This window comes from Gymnoscopelus microlampas (genome assembly GCF_963454915.1).
Source record: "Gymnoscopelus microlampas genome assembly, chromosome: 23".
In the NCBI taxonomy this organism is placed as follows: Eukaryota; Metazoa; Chordata; class Actinopteri; order Myctophiformes; family Myctophidae; genus Gymnoscopelus; species Gymnoscopelus microlampas.
In genome coordinates, this window is record NC_139960.1 from 18,186,147 (window position 1) to 18,210,567 (window position 24,421).

The window sequence follows — 24,421 nt, forward strand, 5'->3', positions numbered from 1 at the left end:
TGGTGCCTTGCATGGTTTCCTCCGCCATCGGTGTATGAATGTGTGTGTGAATGGGTTAATGGCACGATCAATGTAAAGCGCTTCGGATAGAAGCGCTATATAAATGCACCATTTACCATTACCATTTACCACTTGAATCCTAGCATCCCTTTTCTGAGAAGAACTTTAGCCAAAAATAGCCGACAAGCTCACAACGCCTCGCGCTGCAAGGCGTTGTGAGCTTGTAGATCGGCTATTTTTGGCAAAGAGGTATATGTAGAGGGAAAAAAGAGCAGACCAAGTAAACAAAAAAAGTTTCATCTGAAACGCAATTTTATACAGTATAGAGGGGGTCCCTGCTTCATCTCTCTCTCAGCTAGGGGGTCCAATTGGCCTGAAAACATCGAAGACCCCAGGACTAAAAGACTACGGTTTTGATATTTAGTCTAAGACTAGACTAAGACTAAACAATTTCAGAAGACTATAATAGGACTAACACTAAATGGTGTGTTATTCAAGGGACTAAGACTACGGCTAAATCAGAATTTGCTGTCAAAATTAACACTGCAACCAGCATGTCAATGAAAACAAGACCAAAACAAGCAAATGCTATTCTATGGCTGTTGCCGGCTTGGCTATTTCGCAGAAAAACGTTTTAACAACACAAATCTTGGTCCCTGTCACAAAATATTTTCAGATGGGGGTCCGTGGACAAATACATATTAATTTGGGGGTCCATGACATGAAAGTGTGTGAGAACCACCGGTTTAAACAACATCAGGAAACAAGCCCAAGCAACTACACTTTATAAACAAGCCCAAAGCCCTTGAAAAAAAACGCATCTAGGCATATTACTGCCGCCACGTGACGTACTTTGAGAATTACATGGGAATCCTTGATTCGTTTCATATTTTACATAAAATGTACATAATAAAGTAAGAAAGTAAAGTAAGTGAACTTTATTTGTAAAGCACCTTACAAAACAAAGTTACAATGTGCTGCACAATGAACCACAATACAAACAATACAGTTAAAACAAGTTAAACAAGGTACATGAGCAATAAAAGTTTGTCAGGTATGATCAGGATTTATGTCTGGGTTTAACTGTAAGAAGCTTTGTGCAATCCAGTTGTTAATGCTATGATACTGTTATTACTGCTGTAGCACCACTCTCTCTGGCTCAGTCTCTAGAGTTTCTGCAGACTGAGTGCTTTTAATGTTGTGGAATCACAGTTTCTTATAGCTTTAAACTTGTGCTGAATCCCACAAAGACTAAATTGATGTTGTTCTCCAATTCAAAGAATGCATCGGCTTCTCCTTCTGAGATAATAATCTTGCATGGGCAAGGTCAGATTGAAGTAGTCTCAGAGTACAAGTACCTAGGTATTATTAATTGATTACAAGTTAACATTTGAATGTCATATAGAAAACCTGGCAAAGGAGCTCAAGCTCAAGCTAGGATTTTATTTTAGAAATAAATCCTGCTTTTCCTTTGTCGCCCCCCAAAACACTGGTGGAGGCTACTTTCCTTCCACTATTGGACTAAGCCCTGGTGAACCGAAATGTGGAGTGTGGAGACTCAGATGTTCCTTAATATTATCTTATAGACTGAAACGTGTCACTCTGTTTACAGTGGAAAGGGGTTTTCTCCAGTGTGAATACTCTGGTGTCTCTTAAAGGACGACTTCACCCATTTTCAACCTATCTTCATACAATAGGTCCTCACTAATGCTCATGATATAATGGTAAAAAAAGAAATCTAATCAGTCTGTGTCTCAGAGGAGGGCTGTAGACAGTTCAGAAACCCGTCTACAAGTGACATCATCGATGGGGAATCCAAGCTAATAGAAACTGCAGGCTTTGTATTCCTGGAAAGTTGCAATGCAATAATAGATCCCATTGTTCAAATCTGAATCAATTTTTTTTATCTTTTTGGAGATAAAAAATCCTGCCTAACGATGATGTCACTGGTAGACGGGTTTCTAGACTGTCCACAGCCCTCCTATGAGACACAGACCAAGTAGAAAAACATTGTATCATTTTATCATGAGCAATAGTGAGGACCTATTATATGAAGATAGGTTGAAAATGGGTGAAGTCGTCCTTTAAAGGAGTAGAAGACAAAAGAAGAAGAAAAAAAAGTCTTATTTTCTATCAATTCCACACCCCATGAAGCGTTGAATTCATGGTGATTGTTTTGTTTTTGTCGCATTCCTAAGGATGCAGAACTTAAATTCTTCCAGTACGGCCTTCAATTGCAATATTTGGCTGCATGGCTCATTATGGGTTTAAAAATAAGAACACATCAAATTCATATACCACTTTTATCGGTACTCAAAGTCACTTTACAACAAAACAACATAAACAACTTCAAAGTTTATTATTTGACTTGCATTGAAAATAAGGCATAACAATAATAAAGACTGCACTATATTCACAGTCCGTTCAGCAGAGTTTATGAGTATTATGTCAAAATATCTACATTAGAGCCTCACAAAATGCTGCATTCTTTTCTTCCTTTACTTTTTTGTTCAAGGGTCTGGTTATTTCTTCTTTCAGATATAAAACAGATATTCACACATTCTAGATCTAGTAACAGCCAGAAAAAGGCAGTTAAACAATCTGAAATATTGCTGGCAGTCAAGCCGATCATCTTTAAAAGTGTATCAGTACGTTCTTGACACCCACTTAAAGTCAGACGTTTTCCTATTAGTAGTCTACTACACCTGGGTGTAGTAAAGTAGATTCATTGTAAGCCTGCAGTGGTGGAAAGTAACTAAGTACATTTACTTAAGTACTGTGCTTAAGTACAATTTTGAGGTATTTGTACTTTACTTGAGTATTTCCAATACTTTTACTTCTACTCCACTACATCTCAGAGACAAATATTGTACTTTTACTCCACTACAATTATTTGAAAACTTTAGTTACTAGTTACTTGGTAGATTTTGATTATTATTACAAAACATACAGTAACCACTTCAGTCCTATTTTCAAAAGATAGTTTTTCTTTTAAACTCGTGAAATGGGACATTCTGCATAATGAGTACTTTTACTTTTGGTACTTTAAGTACATTTTGATGGCAACACCCATATACTTTTACTCAAGTAAATTTTGAATTCCGGGCTCTTACTTGTAACGGAGTATTTCTACACTGCTCAAAAAAATAAAGGGAACACTTTGATCCCTTAATTCTTTTAAGTTTTTTCATGAACTGTGTACATACTGCTAACGAAAAAACTCAAAAGAATTAAGGGATCAAAGTGTTCCCTTTACTTTTTTTAGCAGTATATATTGCAGTATTGATACTTTTACTCAAGCAAAACATCAGAGTACTTTTTCCACCACTGTAAGCCTGTGATACATCAGGCCGCGGTGCAGAGGCTCCAGGCAGTAGGCGATGCTGAGCTCCACCTCCTGGCAGCGGCGCAGGAAGCGGCAGCGGTCCCTGGCCATCTGCTCCCAGGGACCCCGGCGGTCCTCCTCCACCACCTCCTCCAGCAGAAACTCCTCCACGTCTTCGGAGAAGCGCACCTTTTTGACCCTGACACAGCGACGTGCGGTGGTGATGATGGTGGTGGTCTCAGGTTCAGAGAAGCCAGGGTGGTCCAGCATCTCCTCTGCGTCCTCTTTATTGCACTGGGGCGCCGGTGGCACTACTGCGCGGTGGTCCCCACCGGGCACGCCTACTTTACGAGGCTCTCTGGTCGCGAGAGGACCCTGGAAACGGAGGGGACTGTAGGGGTCGCGGAAGGAAGTGAACGAGTTCCACAGGCGCAGGCTGTCTGCGTCCATGGCCGAGCTGGAGTCATCCTCCCAGGTGACGTCGTCCCAGACGGGGGAGGAGGAGGGAAGGGTGTATGGACCTCGTCTGTGGCACAGGGAGTTCCACAGGCGGCGGTGCTCCATCGCAGAATGTCTGTGTTTCTGAGTCTCATCGCCAGAGTCTTCTTCGTCTACTTCGTCGACCGAGACAGAGCATCCTGACGAGCGCTTGCTATCGTCGTCATCCCTGTTGAACTCGCTGTCTGGTTGGCGGATGTCATCATCACCACCGTCACCACGGGGTCTACCCATGATGTACACAATGGCCTTGTTCTGGAAGTGGGGAAGAGTAAGGCGCGTGGCAGCGGCAGCAGCACACATAGCCCCTCCGTCCTCCTTGGCCTCAGATCTCCTCCTGTCCTCTGTGTCCCTCACTGTGAGGGCCCTGTTGTCGTTCGCCCACTGTGGCACCGGCTCCTCTTCACAGAGGGCTGCTTTCACCGTGTAAAGTAGGGAGACAGAGTGCTCCTCTTCCAGACTGGAACAGCCAAAAGGGAGCAGCGCTGTCATCCCACTGCAAGCAGCGACCGTTCCTTCACTGACAAGAATTCTACTGATGCTCATGTCCTCCATGTCTTGAATCCTCTCTTGCAACAGGGGCCTTTCTATCAGTTGTCTTATCATCATCTCCTCCTATTCAATCATGATGAAGGTATTGTTCTTTCCTCCGAGGGACGGCGTTCTCCTCTTTAATTCTCCTTTCTGCAAACAACGGGCAACCACAGTCCTTAATGCAAATAGTGAAGGTACACGTCACTGCAATTAAGTTGACTTGATCCATCTCTAACTCTGTTTAACGTACACATCACTGCAATTAAGTTGACTTGACCCATCTCTAACTCTGTATAACTGTATAACCTTATATATAACATTAATTAATCAGTGCAGCGCTAATACGGTTACTTAAATACTGGATGGAGTATCACGGTTGCTATGGTAACAGAGATCATCAAACAGACTCATTGTGTGTGTTTGTGTCCCTTTTATGTCCGCACTATATATATGGAGATCCCTGAACTTCCCCCAATCTGATTGGTTGAAACACTCGCCCATATATGGAGATTCCAGAACTCTCCTCAAGCTGATTGGCTGAAACACTTTCCCATATATGGAGATGATTGGTTGAAACACTTGCCATTGCCCATATATGGAGATCCCGATTTCTCTCAAGTTGGTGTGATCAAAATGACATCATAGTGCTGACATCATAAACTGGCCTCCAGGTACTCTGATAATGTGCACTGTATTAAGTATTGATGACCCAATTCCAGCCCCATTGACTTACGTTACAAAATGTAAGTTAAAAGTTAAATATTTCTGTAAATTCACGAAATCTCGTGTGTTTATGCATGAGAGTGAGTGTGTCACTAGCGTATCCCAAGAACCGACTGTCCGATCGAGTTTATACCTGGCGTATTATGGTGGAGGGGTGCACCGAGCGGGAAGTTGGTCGGATCTGTGGATCTCCAAAAATGATAGATAAATCTGCGAATCCCCATATTTAGAGTATCCTGACCCTGATGTGATAAATATGATGTCATAGACTGGCCTTGACTCCATATTTGGACATGCCTCACACGGAACTCCATATATGGGCATAAAAGGAAGACAGGCAGAAACAGAAATCTCCATATATGGGTATAAAAGAGACACTGAGGGATGAGGGATGTAATGATGAAATATCCTGCTGACATGTGCTGACATACAGTACCATATGAAAAATTTGGAGGGGTTATCTTTGTTTATAAAACTTAACTAACATATCCAATGCTTTATAGGCATGACAAGCATTCTTATATAGCCAAAGCGTTACATACAGTATGACACTAAATAATAATACATATTCAGAATAAGAAAAATAATACAAGGGAACAAGGAAAAATGATCAAAATGAATATTATAGAGAGAGAGAGAACTTGTAAACTTGCTACCCCTTGTGGCAGCAAAGGGAATCATAGATTTCAAAATAATTCAGCATTTTAAATGCCCTTCTTTGTCCCTCTTATTGCCCTGGGAATCCCCTGAAAATGTACTGTCTTGCCGATGGCAGGACATGTGAAGTTTTGAAGTGGCACATCTGTACCATATGAAAAATTTGGAGGGTTATCTTTGTTTATAAAACTTAACTAACATATCCAATGAAATTAACTATCTTGCTACTGTATAGCCTTTGATAGTGGTAGTAGAAAGTACCAGCTCTCTTTTATCAATAATAAAATGGGATGATATTCTGTCACAACTTCAACTCACAACAACTGGCGCTACTTGTTCCTGTTTTTTTTAAGTTTTACATTTACAACCAGCACATCTACATAAACGTTCAGATTTCAAATATAAAGTGCTGACCCCCCGGCCACGGATATTAAAAATTAAAGCGTACGGGTCTAAGTACCCGTACATTCCGTATTGTTCAATAAAAAGCTTTTTAATCCAATCGCCAGGCATTTTCTTCGAATCTTATCACGCGCCCCTATTGGTTGGGAGGTGTCTTGCACCCTAATACATTATTAAAAACAAATAAAAGAAAATAGAAAATGGCCGGCAATCGGATTTAAAAGCTTTTTATTGAACAATACAAAAGATACAGGTACTTAGACCCTTGCGCTTTAGCTTGTAACATCCGTGGCCGGGGGTCAGCACGTACTTTATATTTGAAATCTGAACGTTTATGTAGATGTACTGGTTGTAAATGTAACATTTTCAAATAAACGGGAACAATTAGCGCCATGACGCTGACAGACGAGCGTCATGTGAACCATGGCTAAGTCTAGCAAACCAGAAGGCGAAATAACCATAGAGTTATAATATATGGAAATAACATATTGAGGCATGTCTAGCTACTAACATTAGCACCCTGCTACTAGCCAACTAGCTTGCAACGCAAACTATGCCTATACAGTATGCATTTCATTTTCACATGTTAACTTGGAAAAAGGGATTGATGCTCAACTAACCTCTTCAGTAACAAACACACTGTTGAGCTGTAGCCAAATCTCCTCGTTCATTGAGGGCCTGCACTCAGTGCACCTGCTGTTGCATAACTTGGATGAAACTAATTAACAGTTACCAGATTTTGTGAGAGAAATAAGCAACCAGGTATATGAAAACAAGCCCTACAGAAGAGACTATATAGGCCACATGAGCACTTTTAAACCTATATATGCATCATCTATTTGAAAATAGCAGATCTACAAGCTCACAACGTGTTGCGATGGGACGCATTGTAAGCTTGTAGATCAGCTATTTTCAAACATCTTGAATATTTTCCGAAACACTTTAACAACACAAATCTGGTACGTGGGTCCCTGGCACATTGTTTTTGTTGTTGATGGGGGTGGGTTGGTGTCCAAATTAGCAACTACATTTCACAAACCAGCCCAAAAAAACGCAACCCACAACTACCAATAATTTACAAGCAGTCGCTTATAATAAGTAGACTTGGCAACACTGCTAAATAACTATAGTGAAAGGGACTGTGTGTGACCTTTAGGGGTATTATATATGATATAACTAGAAGAATATGTTTGAACCATTGCGGAAAATAACCACATATAAAATACAATAGTAGCCTACATTAAAAAAAAGAAAAAATGAAAGAAAGAAAGAAAAAAAGAATTGCACCCTAAGAATCTTAGGGCACCCTCAGCTTCAATGGGCATGATGCCACACTGATACAGTATCTGTTGCTATTTTAACTGCCTCATTCTATTGTTGCTCTCTGTTGCCAAAAATAGTCTCCTTGTTGACTTACAAAATATCAACTTCCTGTTGATATTACAGTTTGAAGATCCAAATTGTGCTGATTCGCAGATCCAGATATTTTTTAATGCCATAACCTCAAATTTTGCAATTTGCATTCGTTTACATGCTAAAATATTGATTTCTAATAAACAGAGCAAGATATCTTCGCCAATATTTGGAGTTAGATCACAGCAAGGTAACTACATGACCCAAACCTCTACCAACGTGTCATAACCATGCACCTTATGCATATCGTTGCTGTCGGGCAGAAACCTCTTATCTCCATATTCTAACTTTTGTTTTTTTCCCCCCATAAATTAACTCCCCTACTTGATCATACTACGCACAGAAGAATGCCCACTTCTGGGCAGACGGAGGAGGAGCCAGGCCCGGAGTCAACCCACAGTGCCTAGAGGCTAGAGCCTCCTAGGGTCGCCAAAACTTGCTGTTAACATCTCACCTGCCACCCTAAACCCTAACCCCCTAATTAGTACTCTCTCTTACTTCAACCAAACGAAAGACTATAATAATGGTACCCCCTGCTTGGCACTAAGCGTCAAGGGTTGGATTGGGGGGGTTTGTTTACCAACATTGAGACTGGACGCACAGGTGATTGTTTCATGCAATCAATTTCCAACAAATTGTTTTGGGGTTTCGCTGGTTTCAGTTCATTCAACCTCCTCTTGTGTGTTGGCTAGTGAGGCTCGTCCTAGCGATACATGACAGAATGGGGTTCATTTGGTGCCGGCCTACGTGCGCATACTGGTTCTTATCAGTGTGACGTTGTCTGTCAAGGGGTCTATACTGTCATGTCCATGGGATGTAATAATAATAATAATAATAATAAGGTACTTGAGGTACTTCTTTGGCCTAGTGTGCACAAGAAATCTGGCGCTGATCGGCCAACAGTTTGTGAGATTAGCAAACTGATTAAAACCTTATTTTTAACTCTATGATTAAAACAGATCATGTTGGCTCAGTGTTAAGATGAAGCTGTTGCTTTTTGCGTAAAGCAACAAATGTTTAACCTGACTCCGTCAAATGGAAGAAGCTTGCAACACACATTTTGTTTCACAGCCTACTTCCATCTGAGACTCCGGTAGCAGAATCGATGACAGACGGCGTTTTCATTTTTTCAAGCTACTGATTGGATGATCCCGCCCCTAGCAGCCGCTGATTGGTTCTAACACGCAGCGGACCGGGCAGCTTTACTCCCTGAGCAATCCCAGACTCCTTCCTGAAATCAAATACAAATGAGATTTCCGGAGGGAGGGGGGTTTACCAGGCTAACATGTTAGAATCTGACAGCAATATGTTGGAGACATTAAAAAATTCAATGTGTCATCTTTAATCTTACAGTCACAATCATCTTTTTTTTTCTCCAGTGTCTTAAAACCATAAAAAATAAATATACATTATGTTACAAAACATTTCCAGTGTCTTGGATCATAAAAAACAAAACAAAAAAACAAAGGACATTTATAAACAGCATTGATTATATAAAAGCAAAACACTGGGTCTGGGATTTGTTTTCTTTCAGTTTCTCTTCTCTGTGTGTGTGTGTAAGGGGGTGTACAGGCATTCGGTGGGGAGTAAACTTTAAATACATTTTCATTGTACCAGGTAGTGAAAAGGACTACAGGACATACGTGGGTCTTGTAGTCCTTGCGTCAGGTTCCAGGTCAAGTTCCTTTTAATTCAAACAATTCAGGGGGTGGAGATCTACTGTAGCCTACCGGCCAGGTGGGGGCAGAATAGCTAAGTGGGCAGAGAGCACGTCTGGGAATCAGAAGGAAGGTCGCCGGTTCGACCCCATGGCTCACCCAGTATACATGTGTCGTGGTGTCCCTGAGCAAGACATTAACTCCTTACTGATCCACCCCACCCCCTACCCCCACACTCATCTGAGCCACCTGAGCAGCCATCTGCTGGGTAAATACTCCCCTTTAACTAAACACTGCAAATCCCTTACTTAAAGGCTCTTAGGAGCTTTTATTTTCATGACTTTCTTAAAGCTGCAATCCCGAACTCATAGTTTAACCGATCTGTATGGTAGAGAATGTTCATACAATATAACTAGTACATCAGTAGTGGTTGGAGGTGGGCTCCCTACTCTTCCATTGAGACATTTAGACCCTGGTGTCGGGTAGGACACCTACTGGTTGACAAGTAGTACTGCCAAAAGCTCATAAGCACATTGTCTCCCCAGGCCAAGCGGGGATTACGTCTTGCGGGGAGTGGTAGATCTGTGGTCTGTCATGCAACTTACGGATTGCAGCTTTAAAAGAGCAAGTCTACAGTATCTCCACTATTCGAAGTGAACTCAAGAGTGAGCCGAGGTCAGTCGTGGAAAGTAGCTAAACACATTTACTCAAGTACTGTACTTAAGTACAACCCGACCTAGTATTGTATCCAGGACTTTGGTAACGCGGCGTGTTTGTGTTTGTGTGTGCTCATGCATTGTACAATCAATCAATCAGGCAGAACGGACACCGGGAAAATGTCTTAGTCTTACGCTTATTTCATTCTCTGTTGGACAACGGTGTCGCTCGTCAAAGATAGCAGATCTGCAAGCTCACTGTGGGCTTGCGGATCCGCTATTGTCGACGAGCGACGCGGCCCTGCGAAGATAAGTATAACTCAGGCTTTAAAGCACAGTGCTTGGACAGACAGGGGAACCCTGTCACATTCCACGAAGTAACTGTTCAAAGTGGTGTAAGTGATTTGTTTTTTGTTAAAATAAGCTCTATATTCTGATAGTGATCATTGCTATAAAGTGTTTGTTCACCAATAGGGTTATCTCTCTCTCTCCAGCACAATACATTTTAAGCTGAAAAACTCTCTCTCCTGATTTGGATGAAATAGCAACCCGACTTTTATTTTCTGTTTCTAATGAGCCCAAGAGATGGGGAGAGCCCCTGTTACTGAACACTCCAAAGCAATGATTAACCTTTTAACAAAAACCTTTAACTTTTTAACAAAAACATTTTTGTTTTAACCCAAAAATATCGCTTACAGCACCGTCCATTTAGACCTGAAAAAAGGGGACTTTGTACACTGCAAATTCCTGAGTCTTGATTTAACTCTGAGGTCCGTATGCGGGTCCAATTTACACTCTCAGAGTAAAAACGAACACCCGGGATTTGGCAGTGTATGAGCACTTGTGACATGGTGGATCACACAACCAAATGTGTGTGTTTACTGGGTGTACACATCCATCTGCATTGTATTTGGTGCATGGTACTATGCATGTACAATGTAATAATTATGTTTACCACATTGTATTATACACAAACACTCATCCATGAGTGTTTCTATGCATGCATAAAGGTCTTTACACACCGCAGGCGTGACGAATAAACACGTCCATATATAATACGAAAATGTGTCGCCGAATATCTTTCATGAAACTCCTTAAAGTGGATCCCTCGTTCATACAGGTTGATTGCTTTAAATGTGTTGAGAAATCGACCTCGTTCCGAATAAAAATTGCTTAGTATTCATGTTCTGTGTGGACGTTCTGTGTGAACACATGATGACACAAATAACATGTCAAAAATATATATTTTCGGGCGAATTAATTGCACGAAAAAAAGATGCTCTTGGTGTGTAAGGACCTCGAAACCTGAATCCAGGCACACGGGACAAAAGGCACACATTTTGACTCGTTTGCACATCAGTCAATTAAAAACAACATACGATAGGATTTTTCTTCCATTCAGAAGCTATACAAAATAGACTTGTTTCTTTTGCTTTAGAAATATCTACAATTAATTACACTCTGAATGCACATCTGTCTGGAAGAGCACTTGGTGAGTCTGTGAGTCTGTCCCAAAAAAGTCTGAGTGACGGCGATATTTTGCGCCACTCTGAGATGAACACATGCGTACAACAAGCTTCATGTCTGGAATAATCCTATCGACACAGGACGTCCCACCAGTGCTTATGTGGAACTTGTAGTCCTTTGTAAACCATTTGGACTACAAACGGGGGCTGCACAAGCATGCATTGTTTCGAGTCTGACGCCGCACTCGGCGGCCGCACACCTGTATCTACGTTATGTCCATGTGTACCGGAAACCGCTGCTACACACTGACCAGAGATCAGACGTTTTCCCCCATGTTAGTGGTTTAACATTTCAACAAAATCACCCTAGATCAGCTTGTGGGGGACCAAAAAAATCCCTCACAATCGTCCATGGAGGAGAAGGCAGCTTTGTTTCCGGTTCCGGCGGGCTCACAGTGCATTCTGGGGGAGTTTTTCTTTTCTTTTTTTCCTTTCAATTCTCGCTCCTTTTAGTGGTTTGTTTTTTTGGCACACGAGGTTCCGTTGTGTCCCGTTTCAGTCCAACGTTCCCTTTATCCTTTCATCTGTCTTTTCTTTAACCGTGTTCTTCACTCAGGCAGTCTGTAGGGGGCACTGCTGCTGCTCCAGAGAGAGGAAGTGAGAGAGAGGCGGAACGGACGGTGGGACGGACGGATGGACGAATAGATAGAGATAGATGGATAGAGATGGATAGAGGTAGATAGATGGATAGAGATGGACAGAGATAGCTAGATAGCTAGATAGCTAGATAGATAGCTAGATAGATAGATAGATAGATAGATAGATAGATAGATAGATAGATAGAGATAGGGCCTCTGGAATACTTGGAGCGTCACTCTCGCTCTCTCTCTTCAATGCAGAATCCCTCCTCTCGCCCATCTCATCCGCAATCACTTCTCTTTTATTGTCATCTCCTCCTCTTCCTCCTCCTCCTCCTCTTGTGTTCTCCTCCTCCTCTCTCCCGTGGAGGTGTGTGTGTGTGTGTGCGCCTCCTCTCACAGGGGGAGACTGCTCTGCGTTTTCCTATCAGGTCAGATTGAAGTCTCATTACTGTCACTGGGAGGACAGAGACAGAGAAAAACCGAGAGGGAGGGAGGGAGGGATGCGGGAAAAGACGAAAGGAGAGAGGGATGTGAAAGAGAGGTAAAAAAAAGAGAAGGGGAGGGTGGGGAGAGGGGGGTAGGACATGCGAGGTTAGATGTGTGCAGGGAGGTGGGCCGTAAAACATGCAGCGCGGTGGTCTCCTGAATTCATCCATGTTGTGGTTGAATACAGTAGACCAGTGTTTCTCAACCTTTTTGATGTAAACGTTGCATTGATGTAAAAAGTTGCCCCCCCCCTCCATTTGATCCCAGTTTTATCTCTGGGAGCCCCAATCTGCACTGTAAAATCATCAGTGTTCATTTAACTCTGAGCGTGTACAGACGGGACCAAATGGACCCGTTTGTATACGCTCAGAGTTCAATTATTTACAGACCAGTAAGGGAAAATGTTGTTCTTAACTATCAAACATTTAGTTGGGGACCCCCTGGGACCGACAATGACATGTTGAGAACCACTGCAGTAGATCACTTATGTAAAAACATAAACAAGTAATCACTTCACTGTTTACAAGCACGTTAATAAGGCCATTACTGGGAATAATCAGGTTATGGTAATAATTAGATAGAAACGTTGACATGCACAGCATTAGTGCGATTACAGCAATCAGGTACAAACATCAGATTTGATGTGATCTACAGTACAAGCTCATAGCGCGGCACCGAGTGCCGCGCTACAAACTTGAAGATCTGCTATTTAAAAAAAATCTAGACTTTTTTTAACGTTTTTTTTCCAAAAAACTGTTAGGATTTAGAAAACATTTTTAAGAATCGCCTCAGGTCTTAATGGGTTAAAGGAGTAGTTCACATAGTAGTTTACGCTTATCGTCTCTGTCGGGCGGAAACCTCATATGTCCAAAACTGTTACTTTTCAGGATTCAAATTCAAAAATATCAAAAGTAGCAGATCTACAAGCATGGGCGGGGCTCTAGTGGCGAACATGGACACATAGATACTGTGATAATTAGAGGACTATACTGACTCAGATTCGGACTCGTTGCCTCCGTTGACCGTGGGGGACTTGAGGTGCATCGCCAGGCCGCCGTTGGTCTCCCGGTACACCACGGGGCCAGTGGTGGTGGTGGTCTGGGCCGGGGGTCCGGTGACCTGCACGGGCCTGGGGGCCACGGGGGGCTTGACGGAGTTGACGGTGGAGGGCGGAGGGGCGGGCGGGGGGGGCGACGAGGTGGTGGTGGTGGTGTTGTTCTTGGGCGGGGGAGGGGAGGTGATGGTGGGAGGGTTGTAGTCGCTGAGCTTCTCCCTCAGACGGTTCTTCATGTTCTTGTCGGTCAGCGGAGGAGGGTAGCTTATCTTGTTCTTTAAAATACCTGAAGGACAGGAGATATTTAGCTTATTTGCGGAACAGAGTGGCAAAGTTTGTTGCCCCGAAAACCTGGAAACGAGTTAGTATTTTTCACTTCCTGGCTCTCTTTGTCAAAGTTGTTGTTTTTTGGTTTGTTTAGTTTTTTAGTTAAATGCCTGATATAAGGTCTGTGGTTAACAGATTTTCACCTTTTGTTTTCTACAACATAAAATACATTACATAGTAAAATATCCCACCAGGGAATTTTGAAAGCGTTGGCATTTGCTAACAAAGTTGGCTAAATTAAACTACAGACGTTGTTGGGGACATTATTACACATCATCGTGCCGAACTCACAAGCCTTAGTGGTGGTGACATTCAAAACATGCGGCCATGATATTGTTTGTTCGTAGCGTAACGTTAGATTTTTACTTCTGGTGATCACATTTAGGCTTACATTTATTTAAATTAAAAAAACATAAAACAGGTGTTCATTTTGAAGATTATCCTACCCAAACGTGTGAGCATCATGAACGTTTATTTGCCACAGAGCTTATTTCTGGCAACAATCAAAAATCCAATGCAGAAATCCCACTGCCTTTTGTCAAGAGGACCAGGAAGGCGCATTATTGGCTGCAATAATCGATTGATTGACCAACGTCATCAAAAAAGTCAAATAATAGCCGATATATCAGCCAAACCAATACATTGGTCGAGCTATACCAGATGTGGGTTTACCTCCTCATTAAAGTGAAGCGATTAATCAGTGTTGATTTTGACAGCAAATCTTTCTTTGGTTTTAGTCATAGTCTTTTGAATAAAATTCCATTTTGTTTTTGTCTAGTTTTAGTTGACTAAATATCATAAGGTCGACTAAATCTACAGTTGATTCAGTCGACTAATATGTATTTTGGCGGTGCCATGATGGCGTCATAATGGCTGATTTTATACTTGGTTGCATGCTGAAAATAGCCGATCTACAAGCTCACAACGCGTCGCAGCGCGACGCGTTGTGAGCTTGTAGATCTGCTATTTTCAGAGCGCAACACCCGAGCGCAACCAAACATAAAATGACTTGTCTTTTAGTTCTACTGGATCTCTTCACCACTCGTTGACAAAATTGTCAATATATTTAGTCATAGTTTTAGTCATTGTAGCTTAGTTTTTATTTCGTTTTTATTTCGTTTTAGTCAGTGAAAAAAGGTAGTCGACAAACCTTTTTCGCCATAGTTTTAGTCGACGAAATTAACATTGCGATTAATCCAACTATGGATGGCAGCTGGTTATTATCGAAGATAACAGACTATCTCACCCTTCCTGTGCTCGGGCTGCTGGTTGGTGTTGCTGTTGGCCTGGGCCGGGGGCGCCGTTTCCTCCCGCTCTCTGTCCGCCACATGGTTGAGCTCTACGTTCACCTTGGTCTCCACCTTTAGCCTCTCCAGCCCGCCTGGCTCCTCACTGTCACTGGCTGTGGTTGGCTCCGTCGGCCAGTAAGGCTTCACGTGATTGGCCACGGCCTCCACCGGATGACCTTTATCTTAAAATGGTGAAACACACACGATTCCACACCACACACATGTGATTAGCATGCTTTTAGAACACATGATTTTACTGTTACAATAAAGCTATTACTGTGCAATAAGTGTTATTAACTCTCTCAGTGCCAAGCCCCGAGTTATCCCGAGTTTTTTCTGAATGCCCTCAGTGCCAGAACGAGAAATCTTGAGTTTTTACTTTTTACTGTGATCACGTTGTTCTGTTTATTTTTCATCATCACTTTCACTTTCTGATTCCTTCAGACTCACTGGGTTCCGGTTTCATGACGCAGATTCCGTTTCCGGTTCTCATTTTTTCCCCCCGGTCATTTTCGGCCAGAATAGGGAAAAACACGTTTTTTCACACGGTATAAAAAAAGGAACGGATAGCTCCACCTCTATTTTCTATAGTCTGGGTGACGAACAGTCATCGTAGTCGTGTATCACATCGTAATTTACCCCGATCGGCAATCTGCGAAAACGCCACATCCGGTTAATGACGTATAGACTGTTTGAGCGTGTTTGGTGGGGGTCGAGCGAGTCAGCGAGTGATGGAGGTGTCAATCTGCTGCTCTCTGCTGGTCGACTGTCGTATGTGTTTAAAACAGCAGCCAGAGAAACTATATGAAAATTAAATGACAAAATAACACAAAAAAAAACACGAAAATCGCTGGCACTTTATGAAAATACTCTGGCAGTCAAAGAGTTAACATATTTGACTCTCATGACACAAAGTAAAGATACATTGATATACTGAACATCTTCCGCTTAAAGCTGTTGCCAAGATGGTACAAAATAGCTATCTCCAACTTTCTATACGCTAAGCTATACAGATATATTTTAAATATTTTTACTTGTGAAAAATGCTTTAGATGTGTACTGTAACTTTGGATGATATATTAAGATTTTAGAGACATTGGGTGGGATATATCAATATGTTAGAGCACTGTTTCCCAAACAGTGGGTCGGGAGGGACCTATTTGTGGGTCGCGGATGCATTTTCATGGGTCGCTAGTACAGTAAATATGCCTTTATTGTTTTTGTTTCCCACATTTTGTATTGAATTATTATTTCAAAAGGTAAAAAATAAAATCCTTCTCAATTCATTCAATACATTTTTTAATAGAATTTCATAAATTAATTAAATCAAATCTAAGAAATTCCATAAATTAGAAAAATAAAACAAAGCAAAAAAAGATCCCTTTTAAGAAGTAGCTAAAATAGCCGATCTACAAGCTCACAACGCGTGCCTTTGGGTGTGACATATCAATATGTTAGAGACATGTACCTTTGGGTGTGCTGTGGACAGGTTGTCTCTCGTTGTTCCACTGGGGTTTGATGTCCAGGTGGTCGTCCTCGCTGTCGGAGGAGTGCGACGACGCGTACGATGAGCTGTGTTCGTCCACCGACAACTCACTGTCCGAGTCAGAGTCTGACACAAAGACATGGATTCATTTAGAATGAGCAGAACACAGCAGAGTTGCTAGAGTATTTTAACATATTCAAACTTTTGGTGTTTTTTCGTCAAATTATCGCCTTACTTGATACAGCGTCACACAACAGCAAAAGCAATAGCTAGAAAAGTAACAGTTTTGGATATATGAGGTTTCCACCCGACAGAGACGTTATTATGTTTGTGGTACAATAAATAAGGACTGGGAGTGTTATGTTCTTACGGTGTTTATGTATTGTTATGAGATAATTAAGGGAATTTGATCAAATATTTATAAACTGAATTTGTACACAATTAAGTAGATTCATAAAATACATAGGCCTATATATTCAGACCTAGCTTTGTGGCCTGAGAATACAGTATTAAAAAGTTAAACCTCTTAACTCCATTGGAGTTTTTTTCCGTCTGACTTGGTCATTCTAATCAATGATGGACATAACAACTATCTCCACATTCACTGGTCAAAAACCTCCTAACTCCTCTTGAGCTGGATTTGGGTAAAGTGATGATAATATAAGGACACATTCAAGTATCTGACATTGTATAAAGTCATAATACCAACTTTGAGGAGGCAGTATTGTGTTGTTTTAAAAACATGTTTTTTTTTATTTATTTCCTGAAAAGTTAATACTTTGGACATAGTTGTTTTTTGTAAATAATGTAATGCTATTTAGATAGCATTACAGGTGAATTGGTCACTGACACTGAGAGTATTATGTCAGTCCCTGTGTGTGTGTGTGTGTGTGTGTGTGTGTGTGTGTGTGTGTGTGTGTGTGTGTGTGTGTGTGTGTGTGTGTGTGTGTGTGTGTGTGTGTGTGTGTGTGTGTGTGTGTGTGTGTGTGTGCGTGTGCGTGTGCGTGTGCGTCTCACCGTCTCCCTTGGTGCCGTTCCTGTGGAACAGAGGACCGTCCAGGTCTGTGTGTCCCTTGGCTGTCCCCGAAGACACGCTGGGCTTCTGTCCCGAGTCCTCCCTGAACAGGACGAGGAGACATGGAGAGAGGAGAGGGAGACACAGACAGACAGGGAAGACAGACAAGGAAGGAGAGGAGAGGAGAGGAGAGGAGAGGAGAGGAGAGGAGAGGAGAGGAGAGGAGAGGAGAGGAGAGGAGAGGAGAGAGTTAAGCATCAGAGTGAATGTGAACGATGGTTCATTGTGACAGCTGTCATAAAAAAAACACAATCTTTCCGCCAGAAGATGGTGCAGTTTGACAGCATAAAAAAAAGAGTCAAACATTGGAAGCTGCGCTTAATGTAATTAGTTTCCACCGAGCTGTTTATCATCTCCGTTCGGGAAGACATTTGAACCTGGAGGCTAGAAACAACTTCAGAATCAGAATCTCAGCCAAATAAACAGTGTTGTGTTTTTCCATTCTGCTCTCGTTCTCTCCCTCTCTGCTTGTCTTCCCTCGCTCTTTCCCTTCTCTTCCCTCCCTCTTTCATCGTTTGCTCCTCTCCTCTTCTCTTTGATCCATTTCTCAGCACAGAAACATGTCAAATGGTTAACAGTCACTCTTATTATTATTGTTCATGGAGTAGAACTTCCTTTCCCATCATGCACTGGTGTAGCTGTTCTCTTAGAAGCAGCCTGTGTTGAGGTGCGTGCGTGCGTGTGTGCGTGTGTGTTTCTCAATCTCTCTCTGTTATGTAATCCATCAATACAGCATGTCATATCTCCCCGGGGGGGTATCTCTCTCTTGTTGACCCCAGTTTCAGCTCCCATTACGCACTAATGACAGCTTTACGGCTTCAAACGTGCGATTCTGTACAAACTGATTTAAAAGCAGGTCAATGTGACACCGTTCATCCGCAGTGAAAACAAAGTGTCTGTTTTTCCATGTCTGTCACTGTTGAACATGAGAGATGTGCTAAACGTGACACCCTGTAAATTCGGACGGATTTTCATTGCAAACAGAGCGAACGCGCGCTGTGAACCAGAACCCGCCTACATGATATGCATCCTAGGATCTGAATAATGTGCCCTGCGCCAGGCGCCGAGTTTTAGCTCCCTCTAGATTAGTGCTTCTCAGACGTTTTCATGTTAAGGACCCCCAAAAGGATATGTATTTGGCTTCGGACCCCCCATCTCAAAGATATGTTGTGCCAGGGACCTCCAGAAGCAAAGATTCGAGTGTTTGCATATATATATATATATATATATGCTATTTTTGAATAGCAAAATATGGCCAACCAATGCTCTAGATGGCAATGTGCCAACAATTTGCCTGACTACACCTCATCGTAAGATCAACATGCCCGCGGGCACACAGATTTGGCACATCTATATTTGGACTGTAAAACATTATGGGCGCTGGGCGTGAAAATGACAACTGCGTCAGTAGATTAGCAAAGACACTAGCGCTGTGCTGTGTTCCATTTAGCGTTTGAAGTTCACTGTTGAATAGTATAACACCTGCCTAGGCTGGGTTTTGTTTGGCAACATAACATTTTTGTTCTGTATCTTGTTGCTAGTCACTGGCAATGTTGTTATAAAAGCAATAATACAGGCGAGATTGCGATTTATCGTGTTAAATCACAGCAACAGATGTTAAAAACACTCTACTTCCGTGTTGTGCCAAAAACAGCCTTAGCTGTCATAAAACCATGATACACCACAGCCTCTCGTGTATTATTGATTAACCATTTACATCCTATATACTTGCTGAGCCGGTTCAACCAGGGTCTATACTGTACCTGGTCCCCTCCTTTTCCCTCTACACCAACATATATTTTCTGAAAATTGCCGATATACTATCTCACAAGACGTTCCGCGTTGATCTGCTATTTTCACTGAATGTGCTCCTATTTTTGCCAAATGTTCCACTATTATTAACTAGTAAGATGCCTGGGTTAATGTGGTGAAATGACATATTCATGTTTTTGAGAAAGATGTTGAAACAATGACCTTGTTTTATTTGTGCCATGAAATGTCCTGTAAACATAATGAAGAGGTTATTATCACAAACACATGGTATGATATGGTGGGTCTGTTGTGTTTTTGCATGGAGGCCATGCATCTGCATAATACCTGTGCGCTCACAACGCGTCGCAGCGTGACGCGTTGTGAGCGCACAGGTATTATGCAGATGCATATAGATCGGCTATTTTCAGCATGCAACCAAGTGTAAAATCAGCCATTACGACGCCATCAAGGCACCGCCAGAATACATTTTAGTCGACAAAATCAACTGCAGATTTAGTCGACTATAATCTTAGGATATTTAGTCGACTAAAACTAGACAAAAACTAAAAAATGTCAGAATGACTAAAATATAACAAAAACTAAATGGAATTTTATTCAAAAGACTATGACTAAAACTCAATAAAAATGTCAAAATCAACACTGGTGCGTTGTGGAGCAACATGCGAGTGCAGAAAGAGCAACAGATTTTCAAGGAAAACTTCACCCAAATAATTACTCGCCCCGTGAAGCCTTGAATTTGTGGGGATCTTTTTTTTTCCTGCATTCCTGAGCCAATAATCCAATAATTTAGGACTCTACTGCGGTAGGAGTCGGAGACCAAAATTAAACTACATAAAAGAATAATCTAAACTCCAAAACAACTCTCACAGTGTAATCACTGATGAGTCAACTGATGATTCAGGTTAAAAAAACAATATGGTTTTGCTCTTGTTAAGATGAAGTCAATATTTGACCTCGACTAGTCAAATATTGGATATTGGCTCAGGAATGCGACAAAAACAAATCTCCATGAATTCAATGCTTCATGGGGTGGGTAATTGATAGAATGGGTGAAGTATTCCTTTAAGTAATAAAAATGAAGTGAAGTGAGAGAAAGCAGGGTGTGTGTGTGTGTGTGTGTGTGTGTGTGTGTGTGTGTGTGTGTGTGTGTGTGTGTGTGTGTGTGTGTGTGTGTGTGTGTGTGTGTGTGTGTGTGTGTGTGTGTGTGTGTGTGTGTGTGTGTGTGTACTGGGTCGGTGTTAGCATGTGTCAGACGTACATCACCAGAAGTAAAGAACACAGAACAATATGACCTATGACCCAAACAAATGAAATGGGTGTAAATATAAACAAAGCCCACAGTCATCCATGCATTGAGGGACTGCTTAAACCATGCAAACTCCACAGTGTTAATGGGTCTATTTATGACCGATAAAGCTTTCTATATTATTATTACACCCCAAAAATGCACACACACACACACACACGCACGCACGCACGCTTGCAAATACTGTGTGTAACCAGCTTTGCCATGCGGTCAGTGTGTGTTAGCTGGCTAGCGATCAGTCCGCACTCACACAATATATTTTGCACGTTTGCTGCGGTAAATAAATAAATACAATTATTTTTCTGATTTGTGGATTGTTTCTTAACCCATTAGACCTCTACAAATTTAACAAAAACGTATGTTGCTATATACACCATGCTGTATGTAGCAGCGGTGCTCAAGGACTCACAAAATGTATATGTATTTGGCTGCAGACCCCCATCTCAATATTTTGTTCCAGGGATCCCCAGAAGCAAAGATTTTAGTTAGAAATGTTCGCTTTAAAATATATATGTATATTCAAAGATTTGCACACATTTTGACGATTTTTCAAAAATAGCAGATCTACAAGCTCCTAGCGCTTGTATATCTGCTATTTTTGAATAGCCAAAGTATAAAATAATGGTTAAAATCTAAAATGACATGATCTTTTCCTGGTCTTTATGGGTTAAGACTGTTTGCTGTCTGCACCCGTCCTTGATTCCTTAAACTACTGTCAGTAGAGCACGCTTAGCTCAGTCCTATAGTATTTTAAGTACCTAGCTAGCAAGCCATGCGGTTAGTGTGTTAACTGTAGCGAGCCATGCGGTGTTTGTACCTGAGTGTGTAAGCCAGGTAGCTGCTCTTGGCTGACCTGAGTGTGCTGTCCAGTGACACGGTGGACTCCCCGATCGCAGAGCGATACAGCGGCCCGTCCTCGATGTACGTGTTGTTGCAATTCAGAGAGCGCTGCGGGTGCAAGAGAGAGAGAGAGGGGGGGGGGGGGGGGGTTGGGGGTTCAGAAGATAGGAGAAAATAACAGTACAGAGAGTCAGTCAGTTGAAAGCATCTTCTAATACCTCCCTTGATAAAGGTGAAATCTACTTGTCGTTGCATAATCCAGTGGTTATCAAACTTTTTCATGTCAAGGACTCCCCCAAAAGAATATGTATTTGGCCCCCAAAGTGGGGTCACCGCGGACCCCACTTTGGGAACCACTAGCATAATCTGTGCAAAACTGTTGTGATTCTGTGATTGTATAAGAGCGTGCTGACAGCATGTGTAGGTGCAGTCTGGGGTGTGAACTCGGAATCCCTCATTCACCAAGGAGCTGCATTAACCAGTCAGCTAAACGTTAGCGCCAGGCCAAGCCATGTGTATTTTGTGTGTGCCTGCGTGCGTGCCTACGTGTGTGCGTGCCTACGTGTGTGTGCGTGCGTGCACGTGCGCGTGTGTGTGTGTGTGCGTGTGCGTGCGCATGTTTCCTCACAGTGAGCAGAGAAGCTCTGGTAGCGCTGGACTCGTCGGGGATGGTCTTCTTCCCTGTGAAGACATTCTTCAAGTTCTTCCTCACCTCTTTATTGAAGACGACGTGGAAGAAAAAGATGAACACTCCCTGTGAGGAGAGAGAGTGAGAGAGAGAGGGAGAGAGATTTCAACTCACAACTACTGTCAGAGAAAACAAATGCACTACTTGTTATGTTCACATTCTCTCGCATTATGTGACTCGTACAGAATATATGTCAGAGACTATTTATGTTGATCCAGTAGCCATGGCAACGAGCTTGAAATGGACCAATAGTGGCAGCCGTACAAACAAACACAAATGGAGCACTTACCTGCAGACAGACAGACAGACAGACAGACAGACAGACAGACAGACAGACAGACAGACAGACAGACAGACAGACAGACAGACAGACAGACAGACAGACACTGACCTGCAGACAGCTGAAGATGGCAAACAGGTAGTGGAAGGTCATGACGTCACTGTTGACCGCCATCAAACCCAGCAGCCAGGTGGTGCTGATGAGCAACAACAGGAGGAACGCCATACGCAACGCAGGACTGCAGCACGCGCACGCGCACACACACACACACACACACACACACACACACACACACACACACACACACACACACACACACACACACACACACACACACACACACACACACACACACACACACACACACACACACAGAGAGAGAGAACATTACATAAGCTATAGTGACTACCTTGAGTGAGTGAGAGAGTGAGAGAGTGAGTGAGTGACTGAGTGACTGAGTGAGTCAATTAGTGAATGAGTGAGTGAATGAATGTGAGTACATGAATGAGTGCATCAATGGGTGAGTGTTTAACAGTTTGCAGGTGGGTAGTCTCTCAAGCCAAACAACTCTTCCACAATCTTTGAATGATAGAGAGAGTCTGTAATTCAGCCTAGCAAAAGTTGTGACAGGAAACTGTCATCTGTTAAAATATCTTTAAAATATCTTTTTGAATTTCCAATTCTGCCAAGCAGCAAGTTAGACAGGGTTTGACTAATTTGCTTTACAGTATAGTCTGGGGGGGAGGCAAGACATCCACTTTATTTTCGAATGATTTTCAGTGCTTTCGGGGTACAGCCTAATTTACACAAATGTATTTTGTGTAATACATTTGTATTTTGCCGAAAACGGCAGAGAATAGCAGACCTACAAGCTCATAATGTATCGCAGCCGTGACACGTTGTGAGCTTGTAGGTCTGCTATTCTCGATGTGAGACACCCTCGCGCGATTAAGTATAAATCAGGCTTCAGGCAATCGTGGGTGAGTCAACAGAAGTACAGGTTGCGTGACTCACATGGCTCCTGACTTCTCGAAGGCCTTCTGTCTGCGACCGCACGAAGCTTTAGCGGCCAACACAAAGATAACGATGTTCACCTGTGCAAAGACACAAGAGAAACATCTCAACAAAACTTACAATACATCCTTCAAGGACCATATGGTTGTTTTTATATGTTTAGCTCATTGTTGAAATTGTTTTTTTTTTTACCACTGAGCTAATAGAGCTTGTCTGCTTGCTCAGGGGAGAAATAGAATGTAGAACTTCAGGTCAGAAGTTGTGTCAACAAACCAGAAACAGAATCGTGTCAAATGTCGTGTCCAACCTAGACACAGGTTCTAAATGTCTCAATAGAAGAATAGGAGAGCAGGGACACCTAACTTACCAGGACAACTACAGAGATGGGTCCAGCGAAACTCCAGATGAGCGTGTCATGTACAGACAGCCAACAGAAGTCTGGGTTACCATAACCCTGAGGATCCAGGCCTACTGCTAGACCTACACACACACGCACACGCACACACACACACACACACACACACACACACACACACACACACACACACACACACACACACACACACGGGACAAACCAAAAAAACATTAATATCATAAAAAGTGATCAAAAAGTGAATGAAGATATAAGTTTACTCTGAGTTAAATTAACACTTTGTAGCATAGTATACTTACTGTATATTTGACTGAAACATTACAACAAACTCCTCAAATTGTTTTTATGAAAACAGTGCATGCTGTACTATTAATTTACCTAATTTACTTTAATTATTTTGTTTTCATTGCTACTACAGTGTTAACCCATTAAGAGCTGAGGATTCAAAAAAATGCCT

The 24,421-nt window shown here is 42.2% G+C and overlaps 1 protein-coding gene across 1 annotated transcript in view; it reads right to left on the reverse strand.

Annotated features, from left to right (window-relative positions):
• Nucleotides 1-10,293: 10,293 nt before the first annotated feature.
• LOC311039682 (cadherin EGF LAG seven-pass G-type receptor 1-like) overlaps nt 10,294-24,421 on the reverse strand; it is a 157,256-nt gene continuing 143,128 nt past the window's right edge. Inside the window, 10 exon segments of the mRNA XM_084049633.1 lie at nt 10,294-12,427; nt 13,454-13,799; nt 15,087-15,311; nt 16,598-16,741; nt 17,633-17,733; nt 21,587-21,717; nt 22,238-22,363; nt 22,689-22,815; nt 23,592-23,671; nt 23,959-24,071. Coding sequence (XP_083905759.1) covers nt 12,403-12,427; nt 13,454-13,799; nt 15,087-15,311; nt 16,598-16,741; nt 17,633-17,733; nt 21,587-21,717; nt 22,238-22,363; nt 22,689-22,815; nt 23,592-23,671; nt 23,959-24,071 — 1,418 coding nt within the window. The 3' untranslated portion in view covers nt 10,294-12,402.